The 22,100-nt window shown below is 41.0% G+C and overlaps 1 protein-coding gene and 1 pseudogene across 1 annotated transcript in view; both read right to left on the reverse strand.

Annotated features, from left to right (window-relative positions):
* ALDH1A2 (aldehyde dehydrogenase 1 family member A2) overlaps nucleotides 1-22,100 on the reverse strand; it is a 118,482-nt gene that overhangs the window by 10,137 nt on the left and 86,245 nt on the right. The window contains exons 8-9 of the mRNA XM_008016462.3: nucleotides 1,845-1,947; nucleotides 29-213 (exon numbers count right to left, since the gene is read on the reverse strand). Coding sequence (XP_008014653.1) covers nucleotides 29-213; nucleotides 1,845-1,947 — 288 coding nt within the window. The remainder of the gene's footprint in view (nucleotides 1-28; nucleotides 214-1,844; nucleotides 1,948-22,100) is intronic.
* On the reverse strand, nucleotides 19,095-20,457 carry LOC103245563 (calponin-2 pseudogene; annotated as a pseudogene).

Consider the following 22,100-nt stretch of genomic DNA (forward strand, 5'->3'; position numbering starts at 1 on the left):
ACAAAGGGAATGGTTATGATTTTTCTACCTGGGGACCCTGCTCAGTGGTGGGGTCAAAGGGACTCCCCACTATGCGCCTCTTGGCCCGCTCCACGCTTCTTCTCACAAACTCCTCATAGATGGACTCCTCCACGAAGATGCGAGAGCCTGCAGTGCAGCACTGGCCTTGATTGAAGAACACGCCCTGGTGGGCCTGCTCCACAGCATAGTCCACTACAAGAGGAAACAGCCATGTTGCCACTGCTTGTCTATGGAGCCACCTCCCTCCCCTCTCCAAAGCCCCAGGTATAGTGTGCTCACTGCAGGACATAACCATGAATAGTACTGGATTGGGAATGCAACTTAGTTCCAGTTCTAACTACACCCTGACATGCTATGTGAACTTGAACGACTTCACTTCTTTGGGTCTCTTTCTTATTCTGCAAATAGAGGGACTGAACCTCAGGTATAACAGGAGTCTCAATCTCCAATACACCACAGGGCTAGGCAGACAAGGTAAAGGTATGAGGCTACCAGGTGGTAATGGAGCAATGTAATGGAGAGGCTAAGAAGGAAAGTCACTACATTTAATCATTGCCATGCATAAATATGACCCCCAGGTTGTCAGATCTTCTCAACTTTCACAGAAATCAATATTTTAATATGCAGTTTTTGTTTTGAACATAGCATAATGTTTAGACAGGTAAACATGTCTATATTTTGTATCTGGCCAATTTACAACTCCTAATGTACAGGGCCTTGTAGCGGTATGTTTGGTATTTGGGGGATTAAACCGTAACACCAATGGGTCTTCTCTGAAGACACTAAATTGCCTCTAGATTGACATGGACTTGTGTAAAATCGCATGATAACTCTTCCATATTCATCCCTTCTATCTCACACTTCAAAATAGCTTAATCTGACATGTATTAGTTGCTAAATGACCGACTGACTGAATAAATGAATCAGTCAATGTGAGGGCGATGGGGTTCCTACTCCTCAAGAGGAACAGCCATAAGGATTCTGATTTTCTTGACAACTAACATAGAGCTAAAGCTGAACTCTGCAAATTCCAAGCTGGGGTTGAAATTCAAGCAATCTGCTTTCGGTTTTCTGATCTCTCTGGTGGTGAAATTGGGAAAGCAGCTCTGCCTGGCAAAATGTGAAGAAAAAAAAAGAATCACTGAATGAGATGTTGGGATTTCCTTACCTGGAGAGCTTTTCAAAACAGAAAGGTCACACCTGGGCAGAATGGCCTAGGTGGCATCCTTCCTAGAGACATGGGGTTTCTCAGTTACTGCTCTAAGCCTCTGTAAGGTCCTACTGGCAAGGTGGAATCATCCCAGCTTTAGGACTACACATACCGAACTGACCCACGTGTGCTGTCATCCTGACTGAAAGTCATGGGAGTAGCAGAAAAGGGTTGGAATTGACTGAACAGAAAAGGGGCTGTGGGTTTGGAAAATGCTGGCAGGGCTGATAAGTTGGATTTATTTATAATGGTCTACTAGCCACCAGGCACAGTTGAAAAGTTACAGATTTATTGTATCTAGGCAGAGAGACTATCCTTCGGGTGCTCAGCAGCTGAGACCGTTGCTGTTTAATCATATGCCACTGACCAAGCCTTCATCTCATCCCCCATTCTACAATATCACAAATTCAAAATGGCTCATTAGTGAACAAACAGTTCAGTCGTCAACTGAAAAGTGCTTTTTCCCCATTATCAAACTATTTTCTCTTTAGAGATCTTCTTAATTGCCCTTAGCTTCAAAGATCTTTTGCTAGTGTCCTATAAAAAGTGCAGATACAAAAGAGAGTACAAAGGGTGTGTGCTGGTTCATGTATGGGACGTGTCGTTGACTTACAATCAGCATCAGCAAAAATAATATTAGGACTTTTGCCTCCAAGTTCCAGAGTTACTCTCTTCAAATTACTTCTTCCAGCTGCTTCTTGGATAAGCTTTCCAACCTGAAAGAAGGGAAATGGAGACAGGTTTTGCACACCCTGCAGCTGAGACAGTCACTGGTCAATGCCAGCTCAGGGTAACATTGGGATGCAACAGTAACAAATGCTAAAAGGCAAACTAACCCAGCTCTTGTCATCAACTTGGGTGTACAAGACATAAGTTAGTGGGGTACAGTTTAATGTCCACGCTAGAGTGAACTTGAAGATAGCTTTAGTCTCAAGATGGAAGGAGTAAGGAAAAGGGAGTTAAATCTGGAATCTTCATCACTGAAAGATTTCTCTAAAGACAACTGGCAAGCAAAATGTAACCGGAGATTTCCATCACTGTATTGTGGCCTTTGGCTTTGGACTCCAGCTCCAGAAAAAAGTCAACTGGTGCCACTTTAAAGATATCATGAGGGTAAAACAAATTGTTCATGTATCTCCCAAAATGCCAGGCATGATTTTTATTACATGCTCCAAAGAGACTATCAATATTATACCTCTGCCTCTGCCTAGCGCTACAGTAAAAGGATACCAGACAGTTGAGAATCTGTCTCTTTTTGTGCAATCTTGTAAATGCCATTTATCTTGAATCCAACAAAACAAGAGGCTGAGTTAGGAGAAAGCACTTGCCAATGAATACACTCACACTGGCAATGCAAATGAAAGTCTCACTATGGAAACAAAGATCCACTACTTAGAGCCCCTGCTCAAGGCACAACTCTACCTCAGTGATGGGGAGTGCTGTCACCTCCTTTGGGTCCACCTCAGCTGAAAAGAGCTCCCTTGCCCAAGGAGATGCCCTCTTCCAAGTGGCCCACATCCTCCCACTAGTGGTGGCAGGGTTTGTATAAAGGTCCTACCCTTTCAGCCTAGCACAGGACTGGGCTCTGAGGGGCCGTATATACTCCATGATGACCCACGTGACTGGCAGAGGCTGTGTCAGGCCTGTGTTGCAGTTCCACTTCCCCATGGCCACTCCCCTTCAGCAGGGATCCCTAGTAAAATCCTGCAAGCTAAAGTACAACTCCGTGAATGCTCCCTGGGAATCTAACCTGCAACAGGGTGCGACTCTACTGGACAGCATACGCCACTTTACGGAAAAAGGAGAGCAGAGCCACCATATAGCCCATAGAGGCAATTTGGTCTTGTTGCGATGAAAAATTGCTACTTGTTCCTGAAATTTACCTGAAAATTAAATATTTTAAAAGCCTGGGGAAGAGAAACGCTACATTTACTTTTTTTTTTTTTTTTCTCAACAACCTTTGTTATATTTTGCCATTTTGTAAGATATGAAATTATAACTTCAATGATTATTTAATTTGCATATCAAAGATAATAATGAGGTTAAACATTTTTCCTTATATTAAATTTTCTTTTTCAATTTCCTGATTATATCTTTTGCGTATTTTTTTTAATTTATTTATTATTATTAAACTTCAAGTTGTAGGGTACATGTGCACAACGTGCAGGTTTGCTACATATGTATACTTGTGCCATGTTGGTGTGCTGCACCCATCAACTCGTCATTTACATCAGGTATAACTCCCAATGCAATCCCTCCCCCCTCCCCCCTCCCCATGATAGGCCCTGGTGTGTGATGTTCCCCTTCCCGAGTCCAGGTGATCTCATTGTTCAGTTCCCACCTACGAGTGAGAACATGCGGTGTTTGGTTTTCTGTTCTTGTGATAGTTTGCTGAGAATGATGGTTTCCAGCTGCATCCATGTCCCTACAAAGGACACAAACTCATCCTTTTTTATGGCTGCATAGTATTCCATGGTGTATATGTGCCATATTTTCTTAATCCAATCTGTCACTGATGGACATTTGGGTTGATTCCAAGTCTTTGCTATTGTGAATAGTGCTGCAATAAACATACGTGTGCATGTGTCTTTATAGCAGCATAATTTATAATCCTTTGGGTATATACCTAGTAATGGGATGGCTGGGTCATATGGTACATCTAGTTCTAGATCCTTGAGGAATCGCCATACTGTTTTCCATAATGGTTGAACTAGTTTACAATCCCACCAACAGTGTAAAAGTGTTCCTATTTCTCCACATCCTCTCCAGCACCTGTTATTTCCTGACTTTTGAATGATCGCCATTCTAACTGGTGTGAGATGGTATCTCATTGTGGTTTTGATTTGCATTTCTCTGATGGCCAGTGATGATGAGCATTTTTTCATGTGTCTGTTGGCTGTATGAATGTCTTCTTTTGAGAAAATGGCCATACTGCCCAAGGTAATTTATAGATTCAATGCCATCCCCATCAAGCTACCAATGAGCTTCTTCACAGAATTGGAAAAAACTGCTTTAAAGTTCATTTACATTTACTTTCAATTCCTGCAGTCCCTTGTTGAGATCCTCCAGTGGGACTAATGACTTTGCAGACAGCAGAGAACCCTGGGTAGGAGAAAAGGCTATGGAGCCAGGCTGCCCGGATTCTTTTTTTGTTTGTTTGTTTTTAACCAGTTCTATTCCTTAATAACTGTTTGAGCCTTGGAAATTTATTTACTATCTCTGAGCCTTGGATCCTCCTCTGTAGGGGGGGATAAAAATACTATGTACTTTATAATTCTATTTTGAGGATTAAGTGGTATACCATATATGGCACTTAGAACCCAGCCTGGCACATAGTAAGTGTGCAGACATGCTAACCATGAGCAAGTGTGAGAAGCCAGGGCCTCCCCTTTTCTTCCATGTTCAATGGAGAGAAATGGGGGTGATGTTAAGGAGATGGCTGGACCTTCCAAAGCAGGTCTCCCCTAGATCTCCCAAACTGCCTATGCTGTTAACTCCTTCAGAAAAACACTGGGGAAACTCCAACTTCCCCTCAGTCTCCAATATCACTCATTAGCTGTAACTCTGCCTCCTTGTAAAAAAGATTTTGAAAATGTATCCCCATCCTGAGAAAAGGGAAAAAGTGATGTCTCTGAAAGAGGCAGAACTAGAGTTTCTTGATTTGCTGAAAACATTACTTATCAAGGTGTTGGAAAATGCTAACACCTGGCCCTGAAGTTTGATGGGTGAGCTGTGGCCAACCTGCCAGATTGCCTTTCCCTTGCCAGTTTGTGTCTCTTCTACTTCCAGGCAAAGGCCTCAGGAAGACCTGGGCTCAGTCAAGTCCCCGTTCTCACACAGAGATGCTCCTCTGAGAAGAAAATAGGCAGATACAAAGGGAAGGAGAATCTGGCCCTCTGTTCTGGGAATGGTGAAAATTATGACTGGTGAGAGGGGGAACTCACAGTGAAGGGCAGTTGGGGAAACAGCAATCCTCTGACTTAATGCCAGCACTCAGGGAGGGGTGTTCCCTGAGGATGCTGTTGTCTGTGACTGTCTGCTCTTCTGAGAATGTCAGTGTGCTTGCTCGCTCCACTCTGGGGAATCCAAATTAACTGATGTGGACTCATTTTAAACTCCAGGAAGATAAACAGGTAACTGCTTTCTCAGCAAGACAATTACTGGAATTCACAAACATATTATTCATTAAATTAAACTAACATTTATTGAGCAGTCTATGTTAGATATTTACAAGCATTACGTCACTTAAGCCTCTCAAAAACCCTACAAAGGAGGTTTTATCTCATTTTAGAGGTGAGCAAACTTGAGTTAGAAGTTAGTGAATGTCACCAGGCTCCCCAGCTGGTTCACAACAGAACCTGTTGGACTATCTGTAGGCTGACGCCAGGGACCAGGCTTGGAATTACTCCCTCTCCTTCCCTTCCTTCCTCCCAGCATTCTGTCGTTTTTCTGTTCTCTTTTCTACACTTACTGAGCACTAATGTGTGCCACATACCATCAAAATCTTATCCCTGCACTCATAGCTGATTTCAAAGTAGGTAGGAATATGACCTCTTGAAGACACAAATAATGTTCATAAATCATCAGTTACAAAACAGAACATAGATTCTGCCTTCAGGTTTACATTCAAGAAACAAGCAAAAGCAAGGAAAAATCATGAGTTTTACACATAGTAAGATGCCGAATAAATATTTGGGGTTGGCAGACACTGCTGGCCCAGCTGGCATTACATTTCTGTTAGCCCTACTCCCTGATATTCATCAGACCATTCTAGAGGTTATTTTTTGCCACTAGAAATGTTGGCCAGTGATTATATTCATGGCTACAGTAACTATATAAAAGTAAAAGTTTCATTCAGTCTATGATCATCAGAGAAGAATACCTAAGAATAATTTCCCCTGCATCAATGCTTTACCAGCCTTTCCTCAGAAACCAAATTTGTGCTAAACACCACAAGGAAAATCTCAGACGAGTAATACCTTTCCCCTTCATCTTTGGAAGAAAGTCGACTTGCAGTTCAAGACAGAATGGGATGTGTTAGGCTATGGGGGAACCACTTCCATCTGGAGTGGCCTCAGGACAAGACATGACACTCTTCAACAACCCTGGCTTTCACCAATGCCCCTCATTCAACACATATTCATAGTTCTCCTATGTGCCAGGTGCACTGTTGGGCATACTCCCTTACCAATAAGGAATGCACAGCTAAAAGGACTCCCATGTAAACCTAGTAGGTGTTCAATAAACGTGGCTTTGCAGTTCACTAGGGAAAAAATCTGGGTCTCATTTAATATTAGATCTGAACAGATTTAAGTCATAGTTCCTCAGTACTTTGTTATAACCCAAAGGTTTCCAAAGTCAAAGTCTGTGGCATTAGAAAGTCTAAGAACGAACGAATTACACATAAAACAAAGGCCTAGGATTGACCAATCTTCTAAAATGGAAAAGTTTCACTTTGGTTCCTGAGGGATACTGCCCCTCCCGACATGACCAGAAGGTGGGAGTGCATGGCAAGATAAAGGAGGCTGCAAGGGTGCACAGGTCTTCCAAGTGTTAAGTTAAAAGGCAAGTTGATAGAGATGTCCTGATGATACCAAGTCCTATTCTGATGAAACTGGCAATTTGTAAAATAAAACAGGTAAATATATAGTTTGAGAAATCAAATCCTATATATGATGTAATATAGATTAAATAGGATAAAGGCACATAAAGTCACAGAGATCAAAGTTTTAGTTCGCTGTCATCTTTTCTTCCAAGCAGAAAAGATTTTACAGTGCACTTGTGTGATACTTTCTGCCCTACTGCTGACAACCTGGCTAATTATAACCGTATTTAGGCTTATATATTTATAAGCCCACATTGAGTCTTATACCTCCTGCCCCAATTGACCCACAGGAGTCAGAAGACCTGGTACTACAAACTCTAGCTTCTAATGAATCTTCAATTCGGGAAAGCCACTTCGCTTCCACCTGGGTCTCAGTTTCTTTATCTGTAGAATGAAGGCACAGGCCAAGCAACAAATCTCTCCCTTAGTACTCCAGTTAATTGAAGGAGTTAAAAAAGACAGATGGGACTCCTGGGGACTGCTCATTCTGAGAGTCTGTCCACCATTCTTGTGTTTTTCTTGCCTTGTGAAGCAGAAGTAGCTTGTTACAAGTAGAACACCACAGCTGCACTGAATGACAGAAAAACCTCATCTTTTTTTAGTTTCCCTGCACAGAGCTCATTATGAAAGAGTAAGTGATAGTGTTCCTATCATGCAGTTTCTTAACTTTGCACCCCCTGCAGAGCCTCTCAGCTCTGGGTACCCCAAACATGTAAGGGCAGTGAACTGGGGGCTCCTCCACACATAATGAAACTGGGCTAATTCTCAGCAGGAATGTTGGCACAGTTCAACTCTGACTCCCATCCTCGTTTGAATAGGCCTCAAGATTGATACCAGGAGTATCCCTGGAAGAGCCACAGTGTACTGGAATCATGTTCACAGCAATGCGGCAGTGTAAGGGAAAGCAATTTGGGGCTTTGCAAGAAAAATAATTTGTTATACAGGACAAAAAGGAACACAAAAGGCTTTTCATGCCTTCTTTATTCAGGGCAGTTGCTCCCTGAACAGTTTCTAAAGTTGGGTAAAATGTTTCTTTTTATTAATTACTCATATTAGGGTGAGTTCCTTGTCAGAGCTATTTTATTACACATATCAAGGTAGATTTCTTCTCAGAGATATAATACCTTTTTAAAAATAGAAAAATAAATCTCTACTAGAGATTCTAGTAAACTAGTCAAAGATGCCTGCTTTTTGTAATATCTTTTCATAAATTCCAAATAGATCTACTCTCTTCTTCCCCGTTCTCCTTTCTTAATTTTCATTGCTATGCTTCCTGGTTCCAACTGTGTTGGGAATAGAAATGCCAAAAATATGGGGATTGGGTATTTGTCTTTCTGAAGGACCCAGAAATAACAGGCCAAATTAATCTGTCCAGATTTCCACCAGAAACAAACAAGACCAAGGCACTGAAGCCGTTCCTTTATGTGGTAACAGCAGTTTAAACCTTTATCTGTGGAATTCAGATTATGAAGGCCAATATAACCACTTTGTTTCCAGCCTTCTTTCCCACCATTCCCACCACCACACGCCCACGACTCTAACCACACAAAACCACTTGCCCTTCCTGGAACATGCCTGTGTGCCTTGGTATAAGCTGCTCCATCTACCTGCAAAGCCTTTTCACGCCTTGCTTACTTGATAAACTCATTTTTACAGAGATACGTCTTTCACCTCCTCTGAGAAGGTGGCTTTCCTCCCCTCCCCTCCCTGCAGGGTTTGGTTTTCCTTCTCTGATCTTACAGCGCTATGTACATAACTCTCACATTGTGCTTAATAGCTGTCTCCCCCACTACAATGACTGACTTTTAAAAAAATATGTGTATGTACACACAGAAGATTTTCTTTTAAGACAGGGTCTCGCTCTCTTGCCAAGGCTGAACTGTAGTAGTATAATTATGGCTCACTGCATCCTTGAAATTCTGAGTTCAAGCAATCCTCCCAACTCAGCCTGAGTAGCTGGGACCACAGGCACTTGCCATCATGCCTGGCTAATTAAAAAAAATTTTCTTGGTACAGACAGGGTCTCACTATGTTGACCAGGCTGGTCTCAAACTCTTGGCCTCAAGGGGTCCTCCTGCCTAGGCCTTGAAAGCACTGGGATTACAGGCGTGGGCTACCAGGACCCAGACAAACTTTAAATAATGTGTTAAGTCAATAAGTCAGAATATAAAAATTGCTTGAGAGCAGTGGTGTGATCACGGCTCACTGCATCCTTGGACTCCTGGGCTCAAGCAATCCTGCCTTTCAGCCTCTCGAATAGCTGGGACTACAGGTGCACACTACCAAGCCCAGCTACTTTCTTTTATTTATTTTTAGTTTTGCAAAGACCAGGGCTTGCCAACTTGCCCAGGATGGTCTTGAACTCCTGGGCTCACACAATCTTCTGGTCTTGATCTCCCAAAGTGCTAGAATTATGGGCGTGAGCCATCATGTCCAGCTAATGTTATTGTTGACTGAGCACCTATTCTGTTTACTTGTTTTCACAAACATTATTTAATCTTCATGACAATCCTGAGAGGCAGGAATTATCCTACTTTATAATTGGAAAAAAGACTCACAGAGATCAAGAAATGACTTGCAAACAGGCACCCACTGAGTGGCAGAGCCAGGACTGGTCTCAGAATGTGCACACCAAGCCTCAGGTTCTTTTCCCTCCTCTTTTCTAGACCTCCTCCTGGGGATTGGGTCCCCTTTGCTGTGAGTAGCATTTTGACAGTTAAGCGCATCACCTACCACTAACATGTTCTAGGATCAACTGCCCTGTACATTTAGCCATCCTTTTTTACATAATACTCTCCCATTTCTATTTTAGATAAGCTTTAAAAATCACGGTTTTGATTGTCTTGGTCTGCTCTGATAGGAAAAAGCATGGCGTAGTCAAGACTACTCTATGTCCCATTAACTAGGTGAGCTAAAGGGATCAATACCTTAGGACCTGTTCAAACTCAGCCTGAGTACTGAGGAGAAAGCTAACTGCAGAATCTTTGACTTAGAGAATAAATCACGGAATCTCATCCAGCAGGCAGAAACTATACCATACTTTTTCTTATTCTCCAGTCTTCAAGTTTTGATTTAAGAATTTTTTAAAAAGAGAAGTTTTATGCTAATAGTTTTAAACCTACAAAACCAAACGTTTTTCCACATGAAACTGGTTTTTTCAATACCTTCATGACATTCAATCAAACCGGTATTTTTTTAATAAAATAGCGAATGATTCACAAATGGACTCACACAACCTTAGAAAAAAGCTTATTAGCTATTTATAGCTATAACTGTAGCAAGCCACTTCCCCCAACCTACAATGAGGGGCGAAGCTAACTAGGAGGGAGCTGAGCTGATTCATGACTCAAGCAGTAGAGATGGTGCTTGTATCATGCAACATGACATTTATCTCACTTAGGAAATGAAAAGAGAACCCCAGCTGTGTAAATTAGAATGAGTGATAATACAGCTGTTAGCTACAAACATTTGTTTGGCATGAATCAATCTGGACTCTCCTGTAGTTTGCTTTGATGGTCTCTCTACTATCTTGTTGACTAATGATGAGATCATTGTTTGTTAACCTCACTGAGTAAAGAAAACACTATCCCAAGCAAAATGCATACTGTTTCCCGCACTTTATTGAGGTTGTTTATTGACTTGTGTTTATAAGAGCTCTTCTATATTTATTAAATATTTACATGCATTGCTTATATATTTAGCTGCATAAGGAGAAATTAATCCCATCTTTAATCTGAGTAAAGTTGTTGGCTTTCTATAGGAGTATTGCTTTAGTAATGTGGAAAGCAGCCACCTCAAATAAGATTCTTGTTGTTAACTGTTCCAGATACTTTGTAATGTACCAATAGGTCCCATCTCCCTAAGGTGATCACAGCAGAAGCCATGTTCAAATCCATAAATTTAAGGGACATGTTCACTCTGGAAGAATCTATATAACTTCTCAAGTATCCTGCAAAGTTAGAAAAGAATAAATGGATAAAGAAGTAAATAACTACAGCTGAAAAGGGGTTTGGGGATTATGTGATCATTTGATTTGCCTGTGAAAATTCTCCATCCACAACTAATACGGAAATTACAAGTTGGCTTTTATATTCTAGAACAATGCTGTTGTCCCTTAAGTCCTCTAGTGTCTGCCAATAATGCCATTCCAGAGAAGAAACTAAGAGATAACCTAGAAGTCACAGGATTAGTTCCCCTCCAAATGAATGTAAGCCTCTCTAGAGAGAGAGAAGAATCAAATGTAGATTCTGTCAGAAAATTTAGCTGAAACTTGCTCTATTCACACTGCAATAGGCTACTTAATATTTTAAGTATTCCTAAAAGCAAAACAATTCAAAGAGCCACCTTCCACCCTATCCTCTTTCCCAAATTCTCCCTTCTCTCTCTCAGTTCCCTATTGAATATCTCAGTATTGGAAGATTGCATATGTAGTTCTTGATGTTTTATTTGTGAAGATAAAAAAATTTCCTGTTACAAAGCTACAATAGTCAAAATAATGTGGTACTTGTGATGTAACAGTTACACAGATTACTGAAACAGAACAGAGTATAGAAATAGACCCACATAGGGCCAGGCACGGTGGCTCATGCCTGTAATCCCAGCACTTTGGGAGGCCATGGCGGGCGGATCACGAGGTCAGGAGATCGAGACCATCCTGGCTAACATGGTGGAACCCCGTCTCTACTAAAAATACAAAAAATTAGCCAGGCAAGGTGGCGGGTGCCTGTAGTCCCAGCTACTCTGGAGGCTGAGGCAGGAGAATGGCGTGAACCCAGGAGGCGGAGCTTGTAGCGAGCTGAGATCGCACCACTGCACTATAGGCTCGGTGACAAAGCGAGACTCTGTCTCAAAAAAAAAAAAAAAAAAAAAAAAAAAAGAATTAAGACCCATATAAATATGGAAAACTTATACTTGAAAAAGGCAAACATCACGAAGGCAATTCAGTGGATCCAGGGCAGTCTTTTCAAGAAATGGTGCAGGAACTACTGTCATTATCTATCCATCTGTCTAGCACTTGGATCCTTACCTCTTAACATACTCAAAAGTTAAAGTAGATCATAGGCCTAAATGTAAAACATAAAACTATAAAATTTCTAGAAAAAAGCATACGAGACAGTCTTTGTGTCTTACGTTAGGCAAAGATTTCTTAGACACAGTACCAAAAGCCTGATCCACAAAAGAAAATATTAATAAACTGGACATCATCAAAATTAAAAACTTCTCTTTAAGAGACACTGACTGGGAGAAAATATTTGCAAAGCACAAAGGACTTTTATCCAGAATATACAAACAATGTTCATACTTCAACAATACGAAAAACAAACAACCCTCTTCTCCAAAATGTGCACAGATTTAAAGATACTTCACCAGAGAAGATACACTGTGGCAAATATGCAAATTAAAGGACAGTCAATGGTAGAGAATTGGAAATTAAAACCACATTGAGACAACACTATACACCTATTTGAATGGCTGAAATGTAAAAGACTAACCACATCAAATGTTGGTGAGGAGGTGAAGGAATTCAAAGTCTTACACGTTGCTGGGAGGAATGTAAGATGGTACAACCGATATGGAAAACAGTTTGGCAGTTTCCTGCCCTATCACACAATCCAGCCATTCCATTCCTAGGTATTTACCTAAAAGAAAAGGACATACATGTCCATACAAATATTTGCACATGAATGTTCATAGAAGCTTTTATTTGTAGTAGTCCCAAAACTGAAAGCAATCCAAATGTTCATCAATGGCTGAATGGATATTAAACCTGATACAGGTTGAATATCCCTTATCAAAATGTGTGGAACAAGAAGCGTTTTGAATTTAGGATATTTTTTCAGATTTTGGAATATCTGCATTATACTTACCAGTTGAGCATCCCTGATCTGGAAATCGAAAATCCAAAATGCTTCAATGAGCATTTCCTTTCAGCATGATGTTGTTGCTCAAAACGTTTCAGGTTTTGGAGCATTCCAGATTTCAGATTTTTTGAATTCAGAATACTTAAACTGTATACCCATAAATGGAATACTACTTGGCAATAAAAAGGAATGAACTGATACAACAACATAGATCTCAATAACTGTGCTGAGTAAAAATGGCCAAAAGAGTATATACTACATGTTGTCATTTATATAAAATTCTAGAAAATGCAAATAATCTATAGTGCCAGAAAGCCTGGGAATGTGGGGGTGGGGGTGGAGAGAGAGAGATTACAAAGGGGCACTAGGAAACGTGAGGGTGAGGGACATATTCACCGTGAACTCTACTGATGGTTTCACAGGTAGATGGATACACATGCCAAGACATATCAAACTTTGTGAAATCTACTGTATATCAATTACACCTCAATAAAGCTGTTAATAAAGGTACATTAAGCAAAAATGGTAATTCATTACAGAAATTATGCCATATATCTCTTTGTTGTCCTTTGCGGACTACTGGCAGGAAAATTACATTCAATCTACCTGATGACTTAACACATGATATAATGGTTATAATCAAAGTAAAATTCATTAGAAATAAATTTATTATATTTTGAAATAATTAGAGTCCAACAGGCGAAAAAAGTGAATTAAAAAAACTTCCAAGGAAAAGGTGGTGAAAAATAGATTAGTGGCCAATAAAATAAAGTCTGATGACTGGAGTGAAAAGGAGGCAATATTTGAGATTACAAATCCAAAGAATAAAGCATCATAGTCACTATAAAGTTGATCAGTTCTTATTTATATGCATAGAAGTTAGAAAAAAAAATGTTGAGCTAAGGCCTCCCTGGCTAGATAAGGGAAAAAAGTTCATTTCAGGTAGAAGAAATGGCATGTGTCAAGTCACAGAACTGTGAAAGGCATGTCTCATTTGGGGTTTCGCAAAAAGTTTAGTAAGGCAAGTATACGATGGGCAGGTGTAGGAAATGAAGGTGATGAGAAAGGCAGGGGTCAGGTCATGAATCAATCTGTTACCCTAAGAAGTTTGGATTTGGGTACATGATGGATACGCAGGTAGAGATGTCCACACTACAGTTAGAAGTGTAGTGCTCAAAAGAGGTTGTTAATTTAAACCAAGCTATTTTAGGGAAATCTCTTGACATAGAGTGTTGATTCACCCATTTCATTACTTCCATACTGGTAAACAAATAACTGAATCAATTAGCTTGGAAATGGTAGTTACTTTCCATGTTTAGAAACCAACTCTTATAATAGTTATAACTGAAATTAACCATGGGCCTTCCCTAAGGAATATCACTTTAAGCAGGTAACAGCCAAATCACCAAAAATTGCTTAAGAAGAAAATCTCATCAGCCAAGTATGGAAGATAAAATTTCCTATGAATTCCTCAGCTAATTCCCCAGGCTCCCCTGAACAACTTATGCAGGGGGAACATAATGGTCCTGGGGGCACTGGAAATGTTTAGCTGTGCTAAACCTACAAAATCAGGGACCAGGGCTGGAGCACAGAAGAAGAGAAGGAATAGAGAAAAACTCAGGTGATTTTACCAACAATCAGCCCTATTTGCTGTATGCTAGGTGAGCCTCGATGGCTTCATTGATAAAACATGGAGTGACTTTAGGGCATCCTTATACACACCAATGCTTGGTACACAGTGGGAAAATAAAAATGCTTATGGAATGAAAGAGAAATCTCAGTTCTAAGATTCTCAAAGTTATCTCTCTTTTACAGCTAGACAGTTTGTTAGTGGCTCTGTGGGTTCAAGGGCTGCTCCACTACAAGAAGAGCACAGGAGTGAGGGGAAACTGTAACTACAAATAGATTAAAGTGGCAGAGGAGTAGCAATGGTATTTCTTGTTTAAGCAGTGTGGTTTATAGAAATGTCTTTTTACTTTACAGCTGCACTGTATGAGCCAGAGCTTCTTTCTGAGAAATAGAATCAAAGTAGAACTTTGCTCACATGCCCATATGTACCCCTGTCTTCAGTCAGATGTTTACTATATTGCCAGTTCTGTATAGTTTTATAGTATGTGTGAGCTTTTAGAAATGTCTGCAAACTTCTAATACTGGCAGTTTTTGTTTCTTGGTTAATTTATGGTTACAGGGAATACATGAACCATGTCCTTGCTTTGCTAAGCTGACTGTGAATTCATTTTTTTTCCTTAAGGTGGATTCCATCAATTATCTCTCTCCTGACCAACTATAGACATAGTAAACAATATGAGTGGTATCTTTCAGTTTACACAACTGCTTTATTCTAGCACAGGTTAACAAACTCAGAACTGTGGTTTTTTTCTCAAATGGGCCTGGAAACATCTTCTGGAGTATGACCCAACTATTCAAATTATGTGTAAATTAGTGATTCTTAAATGCCAATGAATGTAAGAATCACTGGGTAAACTTAGTAAAATGGGAATTCCTGGACCTATTTCCAAAATTCTAACTTAAGAAAATCTTGAGTGGAGTCCAGAAGTCTGTTTCAATAAGCACCTCCAACCTCACCACTGCGGGTGAGGTGGTCTTTACACAACTACTGAAAAACAAAGGAAACTACATAACATTTTTCTGCAAAGAAATTTCTCCCTACACCAGAATTCCATTCTGGCAAACTCAGTTTGAAGGAGTAGCCAGCACTCTAGGCCACAGCAAGAAATCATACGTGAGTTCCTTAATAGGTACCAGGCATCTTCTTCCAGCACTGTGTTCTTTTTTAAAATTATACTTTAAATTCTATAATACATGTGCAGAACGTGCAGGTTTTTTACATAGGTATACATGTGCCATGGTGGTTTCCTGTACCCATGAACCTGTCACATCTACATTAGGTATTTCTCCTAATGTTATCCCTCCCCTAGCCCCTCAACCTCTGACAGGCCCCAGTGTGTGATGTTCCCCTTCCTGTGTCCATGTGTTCTCATTGTTCAACTCCCACTTATGAGTGAAAACATACGGTGTTTTGTTTTCTGTTCCTGTGTTAGTTTGCTGAGAATGATCGTTTCCAGCTTCAGCTTCATCCAGGTCCCTGCAAAGGACAGAAACTCATCCTTTTTTATGGCTGCATGGCATTCCATGGTGTATATGTGCCACATTTCTTTATCCAGTCTATCACTGATGAGCATCTGGGTTGGTTCCAAGTCTTTGCTATTGTGAATAGTGCTGTAATAAACATACGAATGCATGTATCTTTATAGTTTAATGCCTTATAATCCTTTGGGTATATACCCAGTAATGCGATTGCTGGGTCAAATGGTATTTCTAGTTCTAGATCCTTGAGGAATCGCTATACTGTCTTCCACAGTGGTTGAACTAATTTACACTCCCATCAACAGTGTAAAAGCATTCTTATTTCTCCAAATCCTCTCCAGCATCTGTTGTTTCCTGACTTTTTAATGATTGCCATTCTAACTGGCATGAGATGGTATCTCATTGTGGTTTTAATTTGCATTTGTCTAGTGACCAGTGATGGTGAGTTTTCATGATTTTTGGCCACATAAATGTCTTCTTTTGAGAAGTGTCTGTTCATATGCTCTGCCCACTTTGTGATGGGTTTTTGTCTTGTAAACTTGTTTAAATTCCTTGTAGATTCTGGATATTAGCCCTTTGTCAGATGGATAGATTGCAAAAAATGTTCTCATATTCTGTAGGTTGCCTGTTCACTCTGATAGTTTCTTTTGCTGTGCACAAGCTTTTTAGTTTAATTAGATCCCATTTGTCAATTTTGGCTTTTGTTGCCATTGCTTTTGGTATTTTAGTCATTCAGTGTTTGCCCATGCCTTTGTCCTGAATGGTATTGCCTAGTTTTTCTTCTAGAATTTTTACGGTTTTAGATCTTACGTTTAAGACTTTAATCCATCTTGAGTCAATTTTTGTATAAGGTGTAAGGAACGGGTCCAGTTACTGTTTTCTGGATATGGCTAGCCAGTTTTCCTAACACCATTTATTAAATAGGGAATCCTTTCCCCATTTCTTGTTTTTGTCAGGTTTGTCAAAGAACAGATGGTTGTAGATGTGTGATGGTATTTCTGAGTTCTCTATTCTGTTCTACTGGTCTACGTCTCTGTGTTGGTACCAGTACCATGCCGTTTTTGTTACTGTAACCTTGCAGAAAAGTTTGAAGTCAGGTAGCATGATGCCTCCAGCTTCGTTCTTTTTTCTTAGGATTGTCTTGGTTATACGGGGTCTTTTTTGGTTCCTTATGAAATTTAAAGTAGTTTGTGCTAATTCTGTGAAGAAAGTCAATGGTAGCTTGATAGGGATAGCACTGAATTTATAAACTACTTTGGGCAGTATGGCCATTTTTGTGATATGGATTCTTCCTAACCATGAGCATGGAATGTTTTTCCATTTATTGTGTCCTCTCTCATTTCATTGAACAGTGGTTTGTAGTTCTTGAAGAGGTCCTTCGCATCCCTTGTAAGTTTTACTCCTATTTTATTCTGTTTGTAGCCATTGTGAATGGGAGTTCACTCATGAGTTGGCTGTCTAGTGTTGGTGTATAGGAATGCTTGTGATTTTTGCACATTGATTTTGTTTCCTACGACTTTGCTGAAGTTGTTTATCAGCTTAAGGAGATTTTGGGATGAGATGATGGAGTTTTCTAAATACACAATCATGTCATCTGCAAACAGAGACAATCTGACTTCCTCTCTATCTATCTGAACACCCTTTATTTCCTTCTCTTGCCTGACTGCCCTGGCCAGAACTTCCACTACTACACTGAATAGGAGTGGTGAGGGAGCGCATCCTCATGCTGGTTTTCAAAGGGAATGCTTCCAGTTTCTGCCCATTCAGTATAGTGGCTGTGGGTTTGTCATAAATAGCTCTTATTATTTTGAGATATATTCCATCAATACCTAGTTTATTGAGAGTTTTTAGCATGAAAAGGTATAGAATTTTACTGAAGGCTTTTTCAGTATCTGCTGAGATAATCATGTGGTTTTTGTCATTGGTTCTGTTTGCATCCCAGGTATGAAGCCAACTTGATTGTGGTGGATAAGATTTTTTTTTTTTCCTTATAGACAGAGGTTTTATTGTATTTGGTCCACAGTCGTATTTTACATTATTTCATGGAGCAGGGCCCCTGGGTGGGGGTCCCTGTGCAGTACTTGGCGGGGCATGTGGCCAGGGGAGATGGAGCAATATAGCTGGCAAGGCCCAGAAGGGGAGAAGGGCTGGGGCCTACTAAGGGGCCGGGCACAATGGCTCACACCTGTAATCTCAGCACTTAGGGAAGCCAAGGCAGGTGGATTACCTGAGGCCAGGAGTTCGAGACCAGCCTGGCCAACATGGTGAAACCTCATCTCTACTAAAAATAAGAAAGTAGCTGAGCATGGTGGCATATGCCTGTAATCCCAGCTACTTGGGAGGCTGAGGCAGGAGAATCCCTTGAGCTCAGGAGGTGGAGGTGCAGTGAGCCAAGATGACGCCATTGCACTCCAGCCTGGGCCACAACAACTAAAAATAAAATCTACTGAGGCCACAGTGGGGCGGGGATTTGGGATTAGCCCCAACAACTCAGCATTCCACTTCCTTGGATGGAACTCACTTTCCCCACTGGGCCCTGAGGCAGGTCTGAGCTCTGTTGGTCTGAGGGTCCTAGGGAAACCCAGCCACTTGGGAGCCTGAAATATTTAGCATCATAGCCAGGCCCCCTTTCCCAGGGCACTCTTTTCCCAGCACCCTCCTCACTGTCCTCACCCCATTCCTTGGGGGGAAAAAATGTATTTTTCTTTTGTTAATACTTCCTGACACTTTTGTGGGTACAGAAACCATAAATTGATCAGCTGACAAAAGTGGGAAGAGGTGAGGCAACCGGAAACCTTCGGGGACTGGTTCCCTCCAAGCCCATGTTTCTTCTCCCCAGCACAGCTCTGCTGACAGCCTGGACGTGCCAGCAGGGACCCTCACCCGACACATATTGGGATATGGCCTTGACCCCTTCCCCCACAGCCTGGTGGCTCAGTCCTGCGAAGGACCCAGGCAAGGGGGGAAAAGGCCCTGCTGCCCGATTCCATCTTGCCACCGAGAGACCCTTGGTTGACTGGCAGCACTGAACAGGTTAAGAAAAAATAGATTAAAACATAGAAAAACCCAAAAAACCCAGACAGGGGGACAAAGTGGGGAGAGAGTGCTGGCAGCCTCAGTAGCATAGCTGGACTCCTCATGGTAGTAAGGGGGATATTCAGGGACCTCTTCTGGGCCCAGGCAGTTGCCAGCACCCAAGGGGCCCTATTGGCCACTGTGCCTTACAGACAGTACTTGGGGTCACATATATGCTGGCACAGGCCAAAGACCTGGCTACTCTGGTTGGCACCCTGGGTGTAGCCCATCTGCAGGGACTTGGAGGAATGATCACTTGTCGGTTCCCAGCTTGGTATCATAGATGTGCCATCGCGTCCCATGAGCCGTCATGCTCACCTGGCTGGCACACTTATTTATATCCATCTGGAGGCTAATGGTCGAGGGGTCCATGGGGGGCAAGATGTGGTTCTTGGGGTCATAGAGATGCCTCCTTATGCCATACACGGTCATGCCTGACTGGCTGGCCCATTTGTTGGTGCCCAGCTGCAGCCTGATGATGCACTGACCGGCCTTCATGGTGGCGTCATTGAAGTTCTGCTTCTGCTTCTGCTTCTCTGAGTACTTGACGCCAATGTCCACCCTGCTCTGCGGCCCCTTAGTCTTGGCCTTCCCTGCTAGAGCAAAAAGAGACATCTGCACGTGCCTCATGTTCCCACTCTCAAACAGGTTGTTGGCCTTAAACAGGTCCACGGGGTTCATGCCATAGTTGACCATGGCCTTGATGAAGTTGGAGAGGTTTTCTAGTTGGTGCCAATTCTGCATGGAGTGGTTTACCTTGGGGACTGAGTCTGGCTGCAGCTGGTTCATGTGTGTATAAGATAATCCCACCCTTCAGGTTCTTCTGGGAGTCGCGGTCGATAGAGAGGTCCGGTGAGTCCCTTGATCCAGCTTCAGAGCTCTGCCTCCTTCTGGGGGTCATATTTGGACAGAAGCCAGTTCTTTACCTCGGCTGACAGCCCATACAAGAGGCCATTGTTGAACTGTGTGTAACTCATGGCTGGGGGGCTGCAGGATGGGGTTGCATAGGACAGGGGTGGATAAGCTTTTTGATATGCTGCTGGATGGTTCATCAGGGATATTGGCCTGAAATTTTCTCTTTTTGTTGTGTCTCTGCCAGGTTTTGGTATCAGGATGATGCTGGCCTCATAAAATGAGTTAGGGAGGAGTCCCTCTTTTTCTATTGTTTGGAATAGTTCCAGAAGGAATGGTACCAGCTCTTCTTTGTACCTCTGGTAGAATTCGGCTGTGAATTCGTCTGGTCCTGGGCTTTTTTGGTTGGTAGGCTATTAATTACTGCCTCAATTTCAGAACTTGTTATTGGTATATTTGGGAAGTCAACTTCTTCCTGGCTTAGTCTTACAGTATTCTCTGATAGTAGTTTGTATTTCTGTGGGATCTGTGGTGATATCCCCTTTATCATTTCTTATTGTGTCTATTTGATTCTTCTCTCTTTTCTTCTTTATTAGTCTGGCTAGTGGTCTATCTTGTTAATCTTTTCAAAAAATCAGCTCCTGGGTTCCTGCACCGTATTCTAAATCCAGTACATTATTTTACCAAAAAAGAAAAAAGATTCATTATCAGTTTATCCAAGCAAAGACCCAGGCAGTCTTCCAAGAAGTGAAATAGAAGAGCAAACATACACAAAAAAACACTTATTGGTAGCCGAAATTATTTGTAAAATATTTACAAAAGCTACAAAATAAACAAAAGGAGAGTAAAGTTGCCAGAGGACAGCAGAATGTAGTTACTGCTACATATAATAATAAATATATGCAAATGGAAGTTTGCATATAATAATAGAAATATTATATGCAAATGGAAGCTTCAGATTCAACAAATATTTACTGAGTTCTTACAACATGCCAAGCAATATGCTTGGAACTTTCAAATACATTATTTTAATCTTCAAATGAGCCTGTAGGGAGTGATTCATAGGCCTTATTAATGGAAGAAGACATGAAAGAAGAGACTAAATAATTCACCAAAAGTCACACAGCAGGAAAGCTGTGATTTGATCCATGATTGGTGGATCAAATCCAGTGCCTCATCTATTATACCACACTTCCCCAAGCATTAATTGTCCTGTAAACTTCATTTTAAAAATAAATATAAAACAATGACGGTTAATATTTACTGACACTTTACTAAGAATTAGATCCTGTGCTAAACACACTAGATATACTAGCTTTTCTTAGTCCATTCAGTTTATCTATAATGTCCCAGACTGGATACCTAATAGAGAAAGGAAATTTATTTCTTATAGTTCCAGAGGCTGGGAAGTCCAAGGTTGAGACACACACATGAGGGGAAGGACTTCTTGTGGTGTCATCCCATGGTGAAAGATGGAAGAGCAAGAGAGCTCAAGAGTGAATGTGTAACTGCAAGCCCTTTTATAATGGCATTAATCTGTTAATGTGAGTTAACAGATTAGTACCCATCTAAATACCTCTCACTAGTGACCCTCTCTCAACACTATTGCATTGTAGATTAAATAACCTACACCCACTTTCCTGGGAACACGTTCAAATCATCTTTCATCTTCACAATCCATGAGGTAGGCACAATCATCTCTAATCTACAGCTGGAATATCTGAGGTCTGAAGAGAATAACAACATGTACTGTGAATGAATCCATTCAAATATAATAGATGTTTAAATTGTCTAGTTTTCTGATATGACATTGACATATTTCATCTTGATTCCTTAGCATGATTTGAAGACTGTGTTCAGAACTTCTTATTGAAAAAGTGATGATTTCCTTTAGTTGGTTTACAGAGAGGCAAAGTATAGAGTTGTGATATACTATTCTGTCAAACTTTCATTTTAGGAAAGCACTGAGGAGTACTTTATTTTCTTTTAAGAGAGTAAATAAAGGATGAAGAGAAAGTAACTCAGGCTGAACTACGTTAAAGCTGTAAAAATCCTAAAGTAATGTTAAATTGTATGGGTTGGTCTTTGTTGATCATTACCTTAATCAGATTGATCATTTACTGTTCAGCTTGGGAATTATCTTTGCTTATGACAAGCAATCTGCATAGTTTTGTAGATGGACATTAACTTGCCCTGAATGTGGTTAAGAATAAAATCTGAAGTGTAAAAAGACGATTCATGGGAAATCACTGTTGAAGAAAACCTATTATTTTCTCCAGCTTTTACAGGCTTTTTGCACCACCTGACTACTAACTACTCTCACTAGAACACTGAAGCTACATGTTTAGCAGTCATTGAGCATGTGGTG

The sequence above is a fragment of the Chlorocebus sabaeus genome, chromosome 26 (assembly GCF_047675955.1).
Source record: "Chlorocebus sabaeus isolate Y175 chromosome 26, mChlSab1.0.hap1, whole genome shotgun sequence".
Taxonomy (NCBI): domain Eukaryota; kingdom Metazoa; phylum Chordata; class Mammalia; order Primates; family Cercopithecidae; genus Chlorocebus; species Chlorocebus sabaeus.